Here is a 21,170-nt window from a genome sequence, read left to right on the forward strand (position 1 = left end):
TGCAGACTTATGTGGTCTATGAGAGTGAAGTCCCACGGGGAGCCGTGACTTCTTGACATTCATTGATGATCGCCAAGAAAGATATGGGTCTATAGTCGAAGACCAAGGATGAAGTATTTGGCGTGTTTGAGAAATTCCACAAACATGGTGGAAAGAGAATTGGGGAAGTTGTTGAAGTGTATTATTTCGGATAATGGGGGTGAGTACATTGGGCCATTTGAAGAGTATTGCGAGTCATGGGATTCGGCCATGAGCGCGGGCCGTTCCCAAGACACCGCAATGAATGGAATAGCGAGAGAATGAACCGTACCATTGTAGAGAGGATAAGATGCATGCTATCCCACTCTAAGCTACCTAGAAGCTCTTGGGTAGAAGCAATCGCATAAACCGTGCATGTGATCAACTGTCACCGACAAAGCCTACGAATAGTGATTATCCGCAGAGAGTATGGTCGCAGAGAGATGTTGATTATGGATACTTGAGTGGTATTTGGGTGCGGGGGGCATTTGTGCATATTCGAAGGATGAGAGATCCAAGCTTGATGACAAAGCCAAGCGGTGCATTTTTACGGGTTATGGAGATGAAAAGTTTGGTTACAAACTCTATGATCCGATTAACAAGAAGGTAATCCGAAGTCGAGATGTTGTGTTCTTAGAAGACCAAACCATAGCAGACTTTTTTACGAGGCTTTCACCAATGATCTTGTTGATTGAGAACCGAAGTTCCTACCGTGGAACGTCGCGAAGGCATTGAGAATGCAGAGAACCATGAGTTTGAAGCTCATGATGAGAATCCTATGCTCATGTGATGGGATAGAACCTATTGGTATAGAAGATGCGAGATGAGATGCATGAACCACCACGAGCAAGCGAAGTGCATCCTCCCGAGGCACCCGGCCAGATGGGGCAAGGAGGTCCGACAGAGAGAGACTAGCTTCAACGGTATCCACCACATACGTCACGTGCTACTATCGGATGGTGGAGAACCTATGTACTATCAAGAGGCACTTGAAAGCGTACGAGACAAAGAAAAGTGGTCAAGGCCATGCATGGCGAGATGGATTCTTTGCATAAGAATCACACTTATGAGTTAGTTGAGAAACCCAGCGGGGAGAAAAGTTCTCAAGAATAAGTGGATATACAAAGTCAAGCATGAGGAGAACAATCCTCACCCAAGGCACAAAGCTTCGCCTTGTTGTGAAGCGGATTGATCAAAGGAAAGGAATTGACTTTGATGAGATTTTCTCTCTGTAGTGAAGATGACTTCTATTCGGTGGTATTGGGTATGGCCGCAAGTATGAACCTAGAGGTTGGCGACTAGATGTCAAAGCGGCTTTTCTTCATGGAGACCTTGAAGAAGATGTCTACATGGACCGACCGTAGAGGGTTTGAGGTCAAAGGCAAGGAGCACCTAGTATGCAAGTGATAAAGAGCTTGTATGGAAAGCAAGCAAGCAGGAGACAGTGGTACATAAAGTTTGATTCCTTTATGGCGAAGCAAGGATACAAGAAGTCCGCTTCGATCATCATTGTGTGTTTGTTCGGAGATTTCGGATGGGGATTTCATAGTGCTATTCTTTGTATGTGGATGATATGTTGATAGTTGGCCCAAACATCAACAAGATATCCAAGCTGAAGAAAGACTTGAGTAAGTCCTTTGAGATGAAGGATTTGGGTCAAGCAAAGCAGATACTTGGGATGCGGATCACTCGTGACAGAAAGAGTGGAAAGTTGTGGCTTTCAAGAAAGCTACATTGGTAAGGTGTTGAAGAGATTCAACATGGATCAAAGCGAAACCCGGTCGGTTGTCCAAAAAGTTCGCGCATGACCAAAGAGATGTGTCCTAAGGGTGAGCATGAGCGAGTCAGATGGAAAAGATTCCTTATGCATCCGCAGTGGGCAGTTTGATGTATGCCATGGTGTGTACTAGACCGGATATTGCTTTCGCCGTTGGGGTGGTAAGCAGATTTCTGTCAAATCCGGGTAAAGAGCATTGGGAAGGTGTTAAGTGGATATTGAGATATCTCAAAGGCACTTCCAAATCATGTTTGTGCTTTGGTGGAAGTAAGCCCTTACTTGAAGGCTACAATCGATGCGAACATGGCGGTGATGTTGACTTCGATGAAGTCCACCTCCGGTTATCCGGTTACTTTTGCGGGGGCGGTTTCTTGGCAATCTAAGTTGCAAAAGTGTGTTGCCCTCTCCACTACGAAGTATATGGTATATTGCAGCCATCGAAAGTGTTGCAAAGAGTTGCTATGGATGAAGAGGTTCTTGACGAACTAGGGCTAAAGCGTAAAGCGGTTTGTAGTTCTATGTGGCGGTCGGGCGCCATCCACTTGAGCAAGAATCCGAAGTTTTCATTCTAGATCCAAGCACATACACGTCGCGTTATCATTGGATTAGAAAGTACTTTCGAAGACAAGCATTTGTGTATCGAGAAGATCCATACCGACAAGAACGGGTGGGATATGATGACCAAAGTCTTACCGAAAGGTAAGTTTGATGTTTGCTATTGCGGAATGGCGGCACACTCCTCTGTTGATTTGGCAATTGCATGGAGGTAGCCCCCACCGTTCGGAGGGGAGATTGTTGAGTTATCCCTCACATGAGGGAGAGAAACCTGAGCCGGAGAGAAACGCTTAATTCGGCATCGACAAGTCAAAAAATAGATAAAGCGACTTCGCGCCGAGTTCCAAGAACATCAAGGCCAAAGGAAGCGCCAGCGCTTCGGCTTCAGTCTTGTAGCGACTTCGCCAGAGTGAAAGCGCCCGCGTATCGGACATATTTTTCGTGGGCTTGCTACGGTATCCGCGAATTTGGTTTTGGAGATAAAACAAAAATCAAGGTTTTGGAAAACTAAAACTAACAAAACCAAAACAAGTCGAAAGGATTGGAATCGGACTAAAACAAAAAGAGAGATAACCTTTGGAGATACAACCACGTAAAGAGATAAAGAGTGATCTAGTAAGGTGAGAGACCGAAAAGGAGAGATTGTAATCTTCCTTCCCACTTTATTAAGCGGCTCTTGTGGAAGTAGGCATCATTGGCGAACCACGGTAAATCTTTGTGTTGTGGTTTTGCTTTTCTTGCTTTACATTATTATCCGTTGTTAATAGTTGTTTAGCGAGTTGGGCATGTTAGTATAGGTTGTAGTTGATATTTGGATTTTGTCCGGAGTTGAATTGAGTTCATACAAGTTATCTGTGTAGTGGGGGAACCGATTGGTATTGGTATAATCCCCAACAAATCAAACTCGAAAATCCGATGAATCAATAACGAAAAACAATTTGATGCCGCTCCAGTTGTATTGTTTTTAGAGTTTATAATAAAAAGAAAAAGAAGATTGTATAATAAGAGAAATAATGACAATGTAAATATGAAGCAATGTCATTTACTAGCGTTCCCATAAAGACATTTGTCACTTAAATAAGAGTATAGGAAAATAGGGAAGAAAGCAAATGTTGTATATGAAAATAAAACTAATTTTCTAATCGTAGACAAAAGAAATAATAATAATAATATACAAATTAAATGTGATTACCAGCGTTCCTGACATTTGTGATTTATCACTTACTATTTTACATATTAAAAAAGAAATTTTGAACTCAGTAGATGTCCTTACCAGCGTTCCCACAAAGACATCTATGATTTGCCACAAAACTTAATATTTTACAAATTGAAAAGGAATTTTGTACTCATAAAATGTCCATACCAGCGTTCCCATAAAAACATTTATTAACAACCATTTGAAAAATAAAAAAAAAAAAAACACATACGGAAAGGTTTTTGTTTTACAAACAAAGTTTGTTTATATATACAACACTACTTTTATAAAGATTTTGTCCATTTTTTTTTTTATTACTAAATAATTGTAGGTGTTGTTTGAATTGGACACATAGTTAATTATCTATCCTGTAATTCTTTAAACCCACATTTTACCTAATGCTAATCTTCCTCATACTCAAGCTCACTAGTAAAACAACTTCTCGTTAATGATAACCTTCATTACGCAACACGAGCAACGCCTACACCTAATGACTAAACCTGTGTAAGTAGGGTTTGATAATAATGATTAGAGTTTATCTTAACTAAGAGCATCTTTAGGAGAGAAACCAAGAAAATACCAAATTTTTGAACCAAACCAAACACCAAACCAAAAAAACACCAACCAACTTTAGGAGAAACATCAAATTTTCGACATCAAATGACGCGGTTTTGGATAAACTGGGCCATTTAGCCCACGCGGTTTTCTCAACACCACGCACTAAAGCCCATCTTAAAAGCCCAAGCACACCCGGTTTTGGGAAAACCGCGCGATGTGTCGCACATTAATTTTATTATTTATTTTCTTTCCAAATATCTCACGTGGTTGATGAAAACACCAAATTTTTGGAAATTTGATGTTTTATGTTAGGAAAGTATCTTACCTAAAGATGCTCTAAGGTTTTCGAGAATCAAACTTGTGTTTGAAACTGATCCACTTTTTGATGAATGTTGAGTCGAAGTCCGCTTTTGTTGATTTGAGAGGGAAAAGAGTCGCTTCGAACTTATTTATAGGAGTTGGGAGTTTCTAAAAACAATTTTTTCGTGTTTGCTTTAAATCTATGCTGAGCTGGACTCAGGGCCGGCTCAAGCCAAAGTGTGGCCTTAGGCGAGGCCTTTATTTGCGAGGCCTTTATTTCTCAGGCCATCTATAATCACCAAAAAAAGTTCACTGTATATTCACAATTTTATTATAAATTAAGAGCGAAAATCTAGTATCATGACTCAAATCGAACGAAAAAACGACAAGAACGTAACCAAATAAACATCAAAACTATAAATAAATAAAATAATAGATTCATATTGAAATAAAAAAACAAAAACAAAACAAATTTCACAAAAACTGTGAGTATTAGATGATGAATTGATGATTAACTGTTTAGAACTCAAAAGTGAAATTGACAAACGGTTAAACTTGAAATTGGTGAAATAGAACAAGTGAGAGAGAAAGATTTAATGAGAGAAGTGTAATGACAATTTCTTTAATTAAGACAAGTTAATTAAGATAGAAAAGAAGAAAATGCATAGAATGTGGAGATTCTTTCACTAAACGTGGGATTTTCCATTTGTTTTTATTCTTCCAATGAAACAATTTGATTAAATGAGCACACTCCTACAAAAACTGAAATTACTATGCGCTTGTAGTCATTGGATTCATATTAATACATCGAGATGTCATTTGTACGATGGACTATTGGATTGTATACACTCCACATTAATTCACTCCGAAATTTAGTGCGTGGATAGAAAACCCATTTGTAAACAAATTGACTATCATATCCTTTTTTGGTATTTTTTTTTTTATAAAATTAGGTAATAATAAACAAATATGTGGATAAATTAGGAAATATGAGGCCTTAGGCGGCCGCCTAACTCGCCTAAGGGTTGAGCCGGCACTGGCTGGACTCAAGAGAAATTTCTTATTTGACGTGTCAAGATATTATTGCCTGGTGCTTCCAAGAAAAATAACAAATTTACACGTAGGGTGTGTATAGTGGCCCGTCTAGCTCAGTTGGTAGAGCGCAAGGCTCTTAACCTTGTGGTCGTGGGTTCGAGCCCCACGGTGGGCGAAAACCATTTATTTTTTTTATAATTAACGAGAAAAAATGAAATATAAACAGAATATATAGAGAACTAATAATATCCCTTTCATGATTTAATTACTCAACTTCTTTCGTTTAACAAATTTTGAAAAAAAATAAGAAAGTTATGCTTGTAAGCTTGCTATTACTGTTGACTTGTTGTTGCTTTCTCGTTAATGATAATTAGAGAAAAAATGTTTATTCCCCATTTCACACTTTCCTAGTTAGTAGTTCCTACCATGCATGCACCCTTGCAATTTGCAATAACTTTCTTTTCACCAAACTCCTTAAGAATAACCGGAAGCTAAAGCCAGTTTATGACAAGATTACACAAAAAACTCCTTTTCCCAAACTTCCTGACAAGACATTCAGACTTAGAATGAAGAAAATTTTAGACAGTTGGAAAGTTGTTGGTGAAAAACATTATTTCATCAGTATTGATGGTAAAGAATACCATTTCACTGCAGAAGACGTTAGAGAACATCTAGAGTTGCCGAGTTGGAGATAGACGGAGACGTCAATGTCACTCTCTGGTGAAGAAGAAAAAAATGACATTGATGATGCCATCAGCACATATAAAGTTTATCCTGAGTTCTTTCAGATGGTCCACTCTGAATTTCAACGTTTACTGACAAAACCAGGAGAAACAATTTGGGATTCTGAAGCTGAAGTACTGTGCAAGTTATATGTGGGAGTAGTGTTTGCTGCCTTCTTGTTTCCACTTTCCACACCGTAGGGCCGTTCCTCGTCAATACTTTAAGTTGGTAAACAACTTAGATGAAATGAAAAAATACTGGTGGGACATAGCAGTAGTGCATAAATTTTTGACTAAGGCAAAGGAAAAAACAGGCAGGCAGTACACAAGAACCAGGAATACTGGGCTGCTCAATCTTTCTAGCGGTATTAATTTAACTATTATGCCTGGTTATTTTTACCATTAATCATTTATAATTTACTTACATTTTAACTTTTGTAATGAGCATAGCAGGAATGGGCAGAGAAGCAAGGTATCGTTTTTGAGACAAAGAAAAAAGTGGAGAAGTGGAACCTAAAGAAGAATACCCAAAATGTAAGTTGTGACTTATATATATATATACACGACTTAATCATTCTTATATATGGTCTTTCATTAATACCTTCTCTGCTTCTCAGAACTTATAGCACTGACAATGATGGCCTTAATCTGTCCATATATTTTATTTGCAAAGAAAATAGTCTATATATAGTTTCTAATCTGATCGAATCTTTAAATGAGATGTTGATTAACAAGCACACTATCTAAACTAAAATAGAGAACAGTAAAAGCAACGTACCATATGTTCCACATGTCTGTGTCTCTGGGATGAGCTAATAGCCTTCCCTCAACCTTCTTATTGCATTAGTGCTTGTATCAACTTCCTTTCATTGCCTGAGACATTTAAAGGCATTGCTGCTCAGAGAAGCACTTTCATCTATTAGTTCCTTATCAGACACCTTCAGCTTTATGAGCAACTGTTATAAGACAACAGAAGTTGCTAAAGCAGGCCAGAGTCATTTTAACCGTGGTTTTTTTTTCAACCATCTCCAGTACTTCAACTGATGGAGCCAATTCTTTAAAAGCATTTGCAAGCGAAATTACTTAGCTTGCTCATCTTCCAAATTCAGGCAGCCCAAGCAAATCATGACAAAGACCTAACAGGAAAAAGAGCTTGACTGAGAAGTACAACAACCTCCAAATTGAACATCTTGTTGTATATGAAGCTTCTTCAAATCATTACATATTTAGGGACTAAGTTAGGTAAACTCCTCCTTAAAAGCCAAGGAACATCAAAAACTTCTTAAGCACCAAAATCACTTCACAACCTCAGAAATAGGGATTGCTCCGATACCTTCAGTTATATTATTATTTGGACAAAGAACTATAAGCTTCTCTGTATAAGGAACTAGCTTACAAATTTCTCGTGTAGCTTCCTCTGAACGGCCCTCGTTCATAAAAAAAAAGCTCCTCCAAACTACTCGGGATTTCAGGGCCAAAAGCCCTGACTCCCTTCTCATCCAAGGCACTGTTTGATAGATTAGTAAACTTCAGGCACAACCTTCCTGTACCTGTAAGGATAGTTTCACGACTTCAAGAGCTTCTGCTTTTGGCCTTCCTGCAACCAAATCTGATAGGTTTACTTCCCCAATTGATCCTTAAGCAATTGTAAGATGGGTTCTGCAACAGAAGCAACTTCAGTTCCAAAGCTTCTATTGCCAAAGCATATGTTATTGTACGAGTTCCTGTTTTCAGCTAATGGTGCCAAAAGCATCTTAGCTTCCTTTGTTTCAATAAATTCTGACTGACTGCCTGATATAGTAAATATTGCAGTAAACATTCTTCAGGGTTCGTGAACCTCCTTTATGAAGAAGCTTACTGGACTCCATGGCATAAAGTTGCACTGCAGAAATTTCATCACCATCAAGCTACCTCTCATAGTGACCATTAATAGCAACAAAATCCATATCTTAAATTTGTTTAGCATTCTCCCTTGAATTTTATTTGTTTAAGATGCCATATCCGTTAGAAAAATGAATGGCATGGACAGATTTACAGTGTCAACGTGGCAAAAGTTTGACTGAAAATGAGTGCTGATGTTTTCTTGTGGTCTCTGCTCTCCTGCAAACATGTAGATGAAATCATATTATTATCTATATAAACTCAAAGCATCATTAGTTTAAACATCTGTGTGCATGGAAAGAATACCAAGTCAAATAGTGCAAAGTACCATCTGAATTGCATGTCTATGTCATTTCTATGAAGCGTAATCATGTATCTACAGTTTAAGGAAGTCTAAGCTTTGCAAGAATCATTAATAACATATGCAAGTGAAAATTAAAGAACTGTTTCAGTGTGGAGTTGTAAGTAGCCCTCAGAGAAGGCATCCATGCATCCCCATGTATGATGATGTACTTTGACACCATGTATGATAACCATATCTTACTATATTAGAAAATTTTGGGGTACAAGGAATAGTAATTTGGTGTCACGTTTGTGTCCGTCATAGGGGTACAATAGTCAATTCGCACCTAATAGAAAATTTTATACGCCTCTCGATTTTTCCTCTCTCCCTCTCGGTCTCCCATCTTGACTTCTCTTCACACACGCTCGCCCTATCTCAACAGTTCTTGAATATTCTTCTCTCAAACTCCATTGCTCTTTCTCAAACCCCCATCAAAGAATCGAAAAAAAAAATCACTGTCAAAGGAACAAATTGCATTTAAGGTTGCTTCATCAATTGTTTACGCATATGTCTTTGTAGTTGTTCTATCGTGAAGATTCGAATGGTCAAAATCAATGCACCGTGTCCACTTGAAATACTTCCCTAGAATGGTTTTATGATGGCTGAGAATCCCAATCCAGGTCCAGTAGCAGAAAGAGGTATCCGCCTCCTCCTCGCTCCTTCCGGTTTATTCTAAATCGTCATATGTTTTATGGTTTGAGTAAGGTTCCAGGAAGCACATGCTTTGAGGAATTTCCCTATAGAGCTCCCCTAAAGTTTCTCTTTCTAAAGTTTAGAGTGTGTTCTCATGGTGTAATGGTATTGTCACTCAATCGGTTGCTTTGACGGGATTAACAAATTGTGGAGGCGAGCAGAGAATATGAAAACTGTCGATGTTTCGTGGGATGAATCTTTGCAGGTGGTTTTCTTTTATTAGATTAAAGGTCACCTTATAAGAAAATTAATTACTGCTTTTTAGTTCTCTAGGCTAATAAGTTTTGCTATAAGATTGCCATTCAACAACGTTTCAATTCTGGACAAAGTTGATTTTACTCAAGTGTGACCATCCTTTTCACAAATGTATACTATATATTTGATTGTGATGAGTAGGGAATGTGGTAGGTGCATATAGTTGTATCAAGAACATTCTAATTCATCTATTCGAAGACTTAATGAATGTTAAGTAGGTTTGTGATGGCCTTAACTTATTGCAAGTTAAGTGGTATTATAGACTCTTGACAATGGTTATTGAAAACATCAATTAGTGTAATAATAACGCTTAATGCATGGTGAAGAGTGGATATTGCCTAAAGTCACCAGAAACTACTGTTTTTTTTTCTACGATTTCCTCAAATATATTTTGGTACTTTGATATGCATTGCTTTTAACTGTATCTATGCTTCTTGGGTATTTTTTGTCAACTATATATGTATAATGTTTTGTGTTTTTCATTTGAGATATATTTTTTTCAACTATTATATGTAAGGTTCGTATTTCTGAAATGTAACTGGAATTAATTTCCTTTGAAATGTTGGACTGTCAAGGTTTTCAGAGATGTATAATGAAAGAGCAAATGTGAATCAGATATGGGAGCAACTCACTTATCCATGTTGCAGGCAAAAGTCCATGAGGGCTTGAGGTGCGGTTTTGGTTCTCATATTTTTCATGTTTGCTACAAGTGTACTAGGTTTTTTGACTGATTTATGTGATCTCTAATTTAGGATGAGGAAGTCAGTTTTGCATACATAAGTCTGCGTGGAGCAGTGCACACCTTGCTGAGAGGGGACATGATGGCTATGGATGATCAATTTGTCGTTTTTTGGACATGTTGTGCTCCTACGTCATACGTACCTCCAACACCTCTTTATACAATGCAAATACTAAATATTATTTAAGAATTACCTACTTATTGAATCCTATGTGTAGCTATCTGTTAAATTATCCAATAAATAGTTCCAGCCTGATAACTCTTGATAAGCAGTACATATGCCCTGTGGTATAACATTCACCCGTAAGGTAGGTTTCATCCCCCATATCCAACTAACAATTAGTGTTACTAAATGAATTGCATATATACTGGGCATATATTATAAAACTTTACGTGATTTCATTAGGAAGATTATTGTGTCATCTTCTACTGTTGATTTGGTTTGATTGCCGGTATAATTAGTAATGAAGGTGGTGTTGGACTGGCACGCTTAACTTCATTTTGGTGATATTTTTGATTTTACTTGGTTTTGAAGCTTAGGAGAAATGATAGCACTGTTATGCATTCCATAGATAGCTCTCATTGGCTTCAGGTAACCCTATATATTGAATATTATATGTAGGTACTTATGTTTTTCTTTTTACCCTTGGTGTCGCACATCTTGGCCTCGATGGATTATAGATACTAGCAAGATGCACGTGCATAGCACGTGGTTTACAAACAAATTTGTTGGAATATATATATATGAAGAAGGTAAGTAAAGTATGTGAATTTGAGTGATGTAAGTATTGGTTAGTGTAACATGCATAAGGACTTATTTAAAGTTTGTTTGACGACCATTACATAAATATTACATTCAAAAGCACAGTGCATTATGAAATTTATTGGGGGGTGGGCGCGTTTTTTTGAAGAAAGGAATTGTATCATAAACTTTGACATGTCTTTTGATAATGACAGGTGAGTTTTTGAGGCCAATAATAAGGAATTGAAAGGCAGAGGGAGACTGAACTTATTGGTTTGAAGCGTAGAGTGACAAAAAGGACCCAAAACTTCAATTGTTCATATTGCAGGAATCCTTCTTTGTTGCTTCTATCACCACACTTTGAGGGGGCACACGAGGGCAATACAATGAAGCACTGTTATAATGTATAAACCAGGAAGGACATCCAGTTATGAGTACTACTCTTGGCATCGAAAGTTTAAAAAAAAAACGAATTCTATACTAACATATTTGAGTCTGGAAATAGGTCCCTAAACCCTAACATATATATGTTTCTAAGCTAGACTGTGTTTTTCCATCCTCTAAAATGACGATGTACAATATAACACTGGATTGCTTATATACACACTAATTGGTGACTGAAATCAGAAACTAAACACAATCAAACGCAATTCGAAAAGGATTGAAAAATGGTGAATGAATAAGTTGTCCGTAATAGACAGTTCAAGACAATTAGAAAACAATAGGAAGAAGAGGCAATATCTACCAAGCGTTCATCACATGAACTTAGATGATAAAATCCCTATAGAGTAGATAGATAATGGGGACGAATAGGGAAAAAAAAAAAATTAAACATAACACGTACAATAGCTTGAATTTATAGCAAACGCTCATCACCATGAACATAGAAAAATAGCGAACGCATGTAAACTGTCGGTATAAGTAGCAAGGCTAAAGGAAATATCATAGCAAAAAGGAAATTTGAAATGAAGCGCTCAATTTTTTGTACAAACACATACATAAATTTGATAGGCGTTACAAGACTAAAACACTTATTTACATTGATGAATAACTCAATTGCATGCTAAGCATATGGAAAATTGAGACGTATGGAATACTAAGGAACCAGTGGTCTAATCAACATAAATAATAGGCCATCCATTCAACAACACCCACCTATTCTCATAGGCATCAACATCTTTTACTTACAATAGGCCAATGATTTGAAACCAACTCTTCAGCAATGTTTGATGTTATTATTTATGATACTGTAGCATTCTGGATAACCAAATACTACGAGTCTCGCTTTGGAATTTATTATTTTCAACTTTTAGGCTCAGGTAGTCAGGTGTAACAACACTACATTGCCAACAGGATGTCAGATCGCAACAATGCAACAGTAACAATCCAGTGTATTTGTAAGTTGTAAGTTGTAACTATATATTGTAGGTATGTCAACAATAATGATGTTATAGATGAGACAATATCATCAGAAGGAAGAAAATCAAACCGCGTCGAATAATTATATGATAATAATACACAAACCCTATCATTATACATACTTGAACTCTACATCTAATATATGAATAAATACATTGATAGGTTCTTGTTAGAGGTCTTTGAAGGACTGAATTACCTAATAAATGATCTTCTTTGCTTTCTGATTGCTAGGCAGGTTTGTTGCTTTGAGCAATGGCTTTAAGCTTTTCTCCAAATGTTCAACTCAAAACAAATAGTTTACCAATACATCATTTCGGTCCACAAAGAGAATAGTTATTGATTTGTTATATCTGGAAACAAAATAAATATTGATTTGTTACGAAATGGAACTTATCATGTCATCACCACCTCTGGGGCCTTCATAGTAACCATCTTCATTTTCAATATACATGTGTTGCATTGCATTGTGAAGGGTAAAGAGAACAAAAGGAAAAAACAATCAGCAATAGACTTTTGCTGTCTGTGGGAGCCTTTTTCTATTAGGTTACATGTGTAGGGTCAGCCAAGTTCTATCTGGTCAGCCAAGTGGTCAGCCAAGTTCTCCAAAGGTACCTTCCCAGTTACAATTGCTTGAACAAAAAAATCCAAACACAGAGAACATAGCTAATCTCCCGTTCTTAAGCTCCTTTACCTTCAATTCAGCAAAAGCCTCAGGATCATAGGATCATACTGGAAATAGACATCATCCAGACTCATTCCTATAGTCTCTAATTGTTGATGGGTACTCATGCCGAACTGGAAATAGACAAATCTTTCATTGCTGCATCTAAACCTTAAGAATTCTGTGCAGCTTCTCCAATCCCACAGTTCACTACAATTTTCTCCACTTTAGGAACCTATATATACACAAAATTCAACAAAACAATCTTCAACGACCAATGCCACAAAAACAACTAAAGTGTGAAAATTTACAAAAAGAAGGAAAAGGGTGTCTTACCTCGAGCATATTAGTGTAAGCATAATATGATAGAAGGAAAAGGGTGTCTTTAAGCAAGGGGACAATTTTTTCCAAGTAAGTAGTCTTGAGCGTTGAACCTTTTCGCTTCAGATTTTTCCAAACGGTCAATCACCTATTCTTTCATCTCCAATTTCAACACGATTTCCAACACCAAGTTCAAGAAACCAATGTGGGTTTTCAGTAAAAGCTTCAAATATTGTTCTAGAGAGCCAAACAATATGCAATAGTCCCAGATACTTTTATCAAACATACCCAACATCTCTATATAGCACAATCAAATGCCAGATCAATTGCATAAAAAAGGATTGTTCGGAACTTAGATATAGGCCTAAATTGATGTTAGGCCTAAAGTATTTTGTATCTCAAGGCGCCACACTTAATATGATAGAAAAATCGATTGTTCAAAGAATTAAAAGAATTCTAAATGGCCAAAGAACAGACCATGGGGCGACTTCGGCGATTCGGCATAGATGATCGACATTGTCAAAATACATAAAACCAAAAATGAAATAGGAAAAATTATCTTGAGCTAGCCCGGATCGTTAATGAAAAAAATTTGTCAAAGAAAAGAGAAGAAGTTCGATGGGATAAACACGGATTAATATTAATCATAATTGAGAGATGAGGAGTTGCTTGCTTCTTTTTTTTTTAGAAGCGACGAAAGTTTTGTAACTTTAATTCTAATCGTGGCTAGCAGGCGAGACCGAGTAGACCAAAACACCTCTTGCTTAGCGAGCATCATCATTACAGATTAGCAATTGACTTTGCATGTATGGGGCAAAAATCAAGAACGCAGACAACAACAATCATATTCCATCATACAAATGCCTTCGGAAAACAATAAAATGTAGCTAACCCTCATAAAAAATGTAGCGGCTACAATCTACACATCATACAAATGCTTTGGAAAACAATAAAATGTAGCTATTTCCTCATACGGGGAATATATATGGCATAAAGAAGATGTTTAACAATGTTTGAATAGAGAAGACTTGTTAGTCGATATCAAGTATTTCCACACAAAGCTACCCGACCTCGTTCGTTTTGTCGAGGCATTTGTGTTCCATTCAATAGCATGTAACAAATTGTTGGTGCAGATATTAAACACAAAATGTATGTATTACCATGGGTGTGCAGTTACAAGAAGAATATAGTGCATATTCCTTCTAAATCCAAGACCACAAAACATCACAGAGGAAAGCACATGCAAAATTGCACTTACATTTCCGCAATTTCTCCGGTTGTTCACGCGTTCTATTCTTTTTTCTCCTTTTCAAGTTCTCGCTTATTTTTATCCGGTTCTTGATAAGCACTTTTTCTTTCAACTTTGCTTCTTTGTCGGACCTAGAGGTAAACATGAAGAATAATATTAAATCAATTTTAAGTTAAACCAGAGTAATCGTGTGGATGGGGTAAGGCCAATGTAGTAACACACATTTCGAGCCACTCTTCAGAGCAAGTTTACCACCAACGAGGCGATATCTCGCCTCATTCAACACTTTCCCTAGTTTCTGGGAGGCTTTCATCACATCGTGTTTGTGATCCGCATGGTTGTCCAAAGACTTGCAATGCGGCTATCATTCTTGAAATGTGAACGAAATAATAGTCAACTTTATCTTGAATCATATTTATAAAAGAAAAGGGGGTGGTGGTGGTGGTGGTGGTGCGTGATAATGGGTGGGGACCCCGCCAAGGTCCGGACCTTTCCATATTAAAATAATACAGTATTTCATCACTTAAAGTGTATAACACCAAGAAAATCCCCAAACGCTTGACATTTTCTCACCACCGAGGAAAAGAAAAAACCGCTAAATTAGGCATCACATAAGGAAAATAATTAACTTTTGATAAAATACATCACACACCTCCCTCCAAGAGGAACAGAGTGTCAAGGATATCGGATTTGTGTTTGGAAACAAAAGGCCTACTGAATTGTCTTGACCGTAGGCTTTTGATGGGCTCCTTCTTCCCATGTCGACGACCACGCTTAGAAACCACCACGCATAACGGTGAAATTTGTCGAAGTCCTTCTTTAGTTCTGTTTCAATCTAACCGAATTGGAAGCATAAAAACAAAAACCAGTACTGGAAAGAGTTCATGAAGAAAGGAGGGGAAGTTGAAAGAACTCAGTATTAATGGTAGTTAAGTGGGTATTAATAGTATTTAAGTGGGTATTAATGGCAAGGCAACACCGCGTACATGTCAATATAGGCGTGGATTTGGTTTTTGTCCTGAATTTACATAAAACTCCTTTGTCTGTGTGTTGTAATTGAAGGGTATAAATAGAAATAAAAAATTAAATGACGAAATAGTCCTTTTTAAAGACATTGAATAATATTTTTTTGTATTTAATTAGGGGTATTAGGTGGTAGAAAAAAGGCTGGTCTAATTTAAAAGGCCAGGTTAATTATGGTGTATTTTACTAATAGAGATATGGCCAACTACAAAATCTTTTCAAGGTAAGTGAATTATGTCTGCAAATCCACGTAACAGAGATAATTCTTAGAGTATAATATGGAACTTAGCTTCTTGCAATTGGAAAATTGTCAAAATGTTCTTTGTTGTTTGTTTTTGAATCACTTTATCATATATAACAAATTAAAGTGGTCGAAAGATTCCGGTATGATAAGAATTAGTAATATATAGAATTACTTCATCACACTAAACAATGATTTTCGTCTGTTTGCTCAAAGAACAAAGAGAACACTTAAAGTAGGAGTTGCCATTGGAACTATTGATGCCTCAATGGATGAATGGATGTAGATATAAATTTATGTACATATGTTCTGTAAAAAGGAGTTTTTAAGGCCACATAATTTAATATTCTCATCTTGCGCTATACAGTAATTAGTCTGCAATATATTTTGATGGAGCTTATGATATAGGTACTAATATCGGAGCAGCTGCAACCTTATGTAAAAGACATGATGGATGACTTCTAGGTGTAAATTACAGCAGATTCAAGGTACCATCCAATAGCTCGCGAAGGCTTTTGCAGTAGGGAGAATAGTCTGACATGGGAATTAGAAGAGCATTGTACTATTATTTTAAAAAGCTTTTGAAGAGTGTTTTTTCAAGTGACTTTACAACCAGTTTAAAGTTTTTCAAGTGACTTTACGTAAATATAATTATAACGCTCATAATATAGCTAAATGGGATAATAGGTATGGTGGAATTTGCCTGAACTGGGTATATAACTTTGTACAACCTATCTAAGCATTCTTTTTGTTGTTTTCCTTCTTTCATTTAGTGTTTTTTGATGAATTGCATTCAAATAACCGCTCTCTTAAAATTGAAAGATTGAATGTCGAGAATGCAAAACTGGCGGAGATTGACATGCTTCAAGAAGTTACTAATTAAAGCAAATTGAAGAGCACACCATCTGAACATGAGACGATGTTGTTGTTTGGCCGGTGCAGTGTCTTATCAGACATTTTATACCTCAGCTTGAGAAGAGGATAAAAGAGTGTGCAGACAAAAATTTATTAGATGTTGTTGCTAGAGTCTTGCACCAAGGAATATACCTATCTGATGGCTATTGTAGGATAAAGTTTTAAAGTAGTTCTATGTGAAAAGAAAGAGTTGTTTCCTATTGGCCTTTTATGTACTAAATATTTCTTTCAAAACTTGAATGATAATTAATGTACTTATGAACTGTACAGGAACTGAACAGCTCAGTATTGGATTGTTGTTGTAGTTGTTTAGAATTTTTGACAAGAGAGGAAAAAGTAAACAATTTCTAACCTTTTCATGGTTCAATGAAATCGTAGTTTTATCAAACTGGCCAATTATAAATTTTAAAATACGTGTGTGACCACTTTAAATGACAATTTTACCCTTTTAATGAAAAACAAAAAATGATGCTAGTATTATATATATATAGGAAAGGAGTTACATACAAGGTAGACAACTCAAGCTAACAGGAGGACTGCATCATCATTGAAAATGCAACAACCCTACTAGGTAGGCCCCTTGCAATCCCACTAATCATTTGCACAGCTCCCTACAAACGACGACTAGCTAATAGTCTGGGGAGCCTTTTGACAGTCATTTAATTTCAGTAATGGATAAAAAAGAATACAAGAAAAAGAAGAAAAAATTACTTCAAACAAAGACAATGTGAGTTTCTGAAGTGATTGCTGATGGTTCAGTTGAAATAACCGTTCTGTGTAAACTCTTCTACTAACTTCAAACTCTTCTTATTTTGTGTTCACCCCAGGTTTCAGAGTTACATGCAGAGCATAATCTTGAGATTATCAAGTGTCAGGAAGTAATTATACCTAAGGAGCTTATGCGTGAGGTTGTCAAGTTGAACCTAATACTTAAGTTGTATAGTCTACCAGATGAGGTGGACCTGAAAGAGTTGAACTTGGACTCACTCTTACGGTGTCCAATATACTCCAGAGGACCATGGACAAGTAACAGAAAAGAAGACTAACAAGAAAAAGTAACTCCTTTCATTGCCAGATAGAGTCTAGTATCAATGTCATCTCACCTTTGTCTGCAGGCCGGAGCGCATTTAACTAGACATACTAACTATCAAGTATCAACCATAAAATGCCGATAAATCCGCGACATATCTTGACACACTTACGAGATTTGGGAAATAAACCAAAACGGTTACCTTATTTTCTCCAAACAGCTTCAAAGACCATTCCTTTAAAATGGGTAGAAAACGAGACAAGCCATACTTCTCACACGCCCCATCTTCTTCAAATTTCAAAAAACCAAGAAAAAACCATTCTTTTTCATCATTCATACCAGAAACACCAGTCATTGAAGAAGAAACAAAAAATCCCCCACAAAGACAAACTACATCAATGGTTTTAGTCCATAATCTCTCTAATCACTGTTCTGTTTTGAATTTGAAACGTATGTTTGAGATGTATGGTTGTGTTTCTCGTATTAGAATTGATAGTGGTGTTGGTTATGTTAACTTTCGGGCTAAGGAATCTGCTGATGCTGCTATTGCTGCTTCTGTTGATCCTGGAATCATTGTTGATGATGTAAAGGTAGTTTTTTTTTTTTTGCCCATTGGAACTTTAATAGTTTTTATATTTGGAAAATTTGTAGCTAAGGTTGTGATGTATGTGTTCAATGTTCAGGTGTATATGTGTGATAATTGAATTCAAATAAATTCTGTAGTCTTACATCTAGGCTTTCTAGAACCTATTTTTATACACGATGACTTTTTTAGAATAGAAAACCTCTAATTATAAAGTGTGGAGATACAACTGGTGGGTTAGGAAGGAGGTAGTGGTGTGGAATGATAACAGAAGGATTGTGGGATGTTGCATAGGTCAGATATTGGGAATTGATCACCTTTGTATTTTCTTTTCGAGGTTTTTTATTCGGCAAGGAATGCAATATCGATGATATGTTTGTTTAGTCAGTATGGGGGTCCTCTTAGTCAGCATTCAAGTTTTATCAAGCCATTTTAATGTTGAAGAGATCTAACTTAGGTTTCCATTGAAGAAAAGTTACAAGTAATCTGTTCTTTATGAGGTAGCTTCCTGTTGTTTGTTGGCTTTCATGAAAAGGAATATTTACAATTGATAATATCAATGAGGAAGGATGAACATGCCAAAAGCTTTTCTTCTGGCAAGGCGTGGCCGAAAATGCAATCCAGTCACTTGTTTTGTCTAGAGATCGTTCGTTCATCTGAGGGTCGCAACCTGTTTATCCGCTCTTTTGTAACACCGATGTTCAGAGAACCCACTTTCCAATAATATATATCTGCTAGTAGATTGATGGAATTCCCTCCCCCAATATATCTTGGTAAACACTTCAGAGCATATGTCAACCTGTATACTACGGTCTGCTAGAAAGAAAAACAATAGGGTTATTGAGTTGCCAAAGTTGTGGCAATGTTCAAGGGGGTTACAATTATACACCTTTTCCATTGAAGGTTGTCACCATCAACCAGCATAATAGGGGGTTTGAGGGTTCTTTGGCAATCCGGTTTTTGTATATTTCTCCCTCTAGCTCCTTATCGAACGGATGCAGGGGATTTAGTCTAACAGAGGGAGACCATCATAGGGAACATTTCTCAATACAATATATGTGTAGCTCAAATTCATCATGTGAAGAGGGAAGTGACTCATTTAGCTGACTGTCACACGTGGGTGTTAGGCTGCTGTTTTATTGTCAGTGGATGGGAGGTCTTCCTTTCCAGACGAGATTGTAATTTTACTCTTTCTCCCACTTCTCTTCTCTCTGTGGGACTTGTTCCCTCTACTTATCAGCGCTTTATAGACAGGGATTTTAATTTAGAATGCTTTTTTCGGTTTAAGGTCCCACAGATTTGTGGTTTGCAGTATTAGTCTTTTGTAAGATTCTATTATGCTTGTCAAAATGGTGACTGGAATGGAAAAAACAACCTTGGAACTGAGTTTGCAAAAATTTAAGGTTTTAGCCAATTGTCCCGTCTCTTTTCCTTATCATTTGAGTAATCTACTTTTAAGATGACCCTTTTTGCACAATTTCAATTTACTGTTGTTAACTTGTAATATGTGAATGATATTGATGATAGGTCATCAATATCATCTACCATTTCTAATATAAAAAGAATATTAACAGTAATAATAGTTTTTTTTATAAAGAGAAAAAAATGCAATTTGCCATGTTTGCTAGGAAAAATGTAATTAGATAGAATAAACTATATCAAGTTTGCTTTAGTGTGTGTATTTTCCAATTTTTTAGTCATTCACTTTGAAAGCATAATTTACATGAATCCATTGCTTACTGAACTTTTGTGATACCCTGTAGTTGATCAGTTTTTGTCTTATAGAACCAATGTATACTTCAAATGTTAGCTGTATTAAAAAAAATTCATGTGTCTGTCGACTTGCCTTTTCTTTCAGTTGGTAATGTAGTAATCAGGGAGTAAGATATCTTTATTGATCAGGAAAAATTATATATATTTTTTATTTTTTTTTTTTTTTTTCAGAAACGAGAACTTGAAGACCAAATTAGTTATTTCATGATTATGTGATATAGTCCTTAACTTGAGTCGCATCTAAATGCAGGTAAATGTATCTTGGGCAAATGATTCCTTTCCTCAATGGAGGGAAGGAGTTGCATTGTCCATCAAGGAACGTCTTTCATCCAAACTCGTCCAGCCTGAAGTACCTTTGAGTCGACATGGTAGAGGAAATAAGCTTGGTTCAGGTACAGTGAGCCCCAACAAACCAGACATCTCTTACAAGGGAAGGGATATCGTTGCCTATGATGATCTCTTTTGACCTCAACCGGTAGGGGCTCCTTATATGGCACAATGTTAGAGCCATACATTTTCTACTTGGGCCGGTGCTGGTTGAAGATTGTATTGGCAAAGCAGCTGTGTGCTGATGATGCTTGGTGGTTTTCTTGCTGAGTTGTTAAAGCTTGTGAGGAACTTAAGATCATTTTGACTATGTAATTGAGACCACACCTCCTTATTTATTGAGTTGAATTTTGATTTTGTAATACCAATCAAGGACGAAGCAGGAGGGTTGGTGGAGGTTCTACTGTTCATCTTGGACTTTAGAATGTACTATTTGGTGACAGACTACCTGATTGTGTATTCCCTTTCTCTAAGTTTGTTTCTAAACTGCTGTGGTATTGAAATGTTTATGGGATATATGATTATGATTTATCGGATGGTTTTGGTGATACTATGATAAGACTTTTGGAAAATTGGAATTTAATATTTCAGTATGTCTAGTGTGTCAGTGTGTTAGCAATTTAGCATCAATTTTTTTTGTTAATGGGTTTTTTCATATGCTCGTCAGGTTAGTTGTTGGGGCATGAAGTGATATATTTTAGGAAATCCGCAGATTTTATTTTTGGACAGTTTGTTCAGTTAAATACTCAAGCGGCTACTAATCCTTCATATAAAACTGTAAAATGCTGACAGTCAGTGGAATACTGATGGCATCT

The 21,170-nt window shown here is 36.7% G+C and overlaps 1 protein-coding gene, 2 long non-coding RNA genes and 1 other non-coding gene across 6 annotated transcripts; 3 read left to right on the forward strand and 1 right to left on the reverse strand.

Annotated features, from left to right (window-relative positions):
• The first annotated feature begins 5,540 nt into the window (after positions 1-5,540).
• TRNAK-CUU (transfer RNA lysine (anticodon CUU)) lies at positions 5,541-5,613 on the forward strand. The gene has a single exon. It is a non-coding gene; the product is annotated as a tRNA-Lys (tRNA).
• A 1,077-nt stretch (positions 5,614-6,690) lies between these two features.
• Positions 6,691-8,542, reverse strand: LOC147522787 (uncharacterized). The gene is made up of 2 exons (XR_015195604.1): positions 8,348-8,542; positions 6,691-8,260 (listed from the first exon to the last, which is right to left on the reverse strand). It is a non-coding gene; the product is annotated as an uncharacterized LOC147522787 (long non-coding RNA).
• A 188-nt stretch (positions 8,543-8,730) lies between these two features.
• On the forward strand, positions 8,731-16,915 carry LOC147522788 (uncharacterized). 3 transcript variants are annotated; one of them, XR_015214601.1, is made up of 5 exons: positions 8,731-9,282; positions 9,908-10,002; positions 10,085-10,210; positions 10,607-10,663; positions 16,136-16,915. It is a non-coding gene; the product is annotated as an uncharacterized LOC147522788 (long non-coding RNA). The 3 variants fall into 3 exon arrangements; XR_015214606.1 differs by lacking the exon at positions 10,607-10,663; XR_015214596.1 differs by lacking the exons at positions 10,607-10,663; positions 16,136-16,915 and having other exon boundaries at positions 10,085-10,549.
• A 948-nt stretch (positions 16,916-17,863) lies between these two features.
• LOC147522789 (homeobox leucine zipper protein) lies at positions 17,864-20,948 on the forward strand. The gene is made up of 2 exons (XM_086595044.1): positions 17,864-18,262; positions 20,279-20,948. Exons 1-2 carry the CDS (start codon positions 17,915-17,917, stop codon positions 20,492-20,494), a joined length of 564 nt encoding a protein of 187 aa, XP_086451170.1. The 5' UTR covers positions 17,864-17,914; the 3' UTR covers positions 20,495-20,948.
• Positions 20,949-21,170: the final 222 nt, after the last annotated feature.

Source organism: Coptis chinensis, chromosome 1, assembly GCF_015680905.1.
Source record: "Coptis chinensis isolate HL-2020 chromosome 1, ASM1568090v1, whole genome shotgun sequence".
Taxonomy (NCBI): domain Eukaryota; kingdom Viridiplantae; phylum Streptophyta; class Magnoliopsida; order Ranunculales; family Ranunculaceae; genus Coptis; species Coptis chinensis.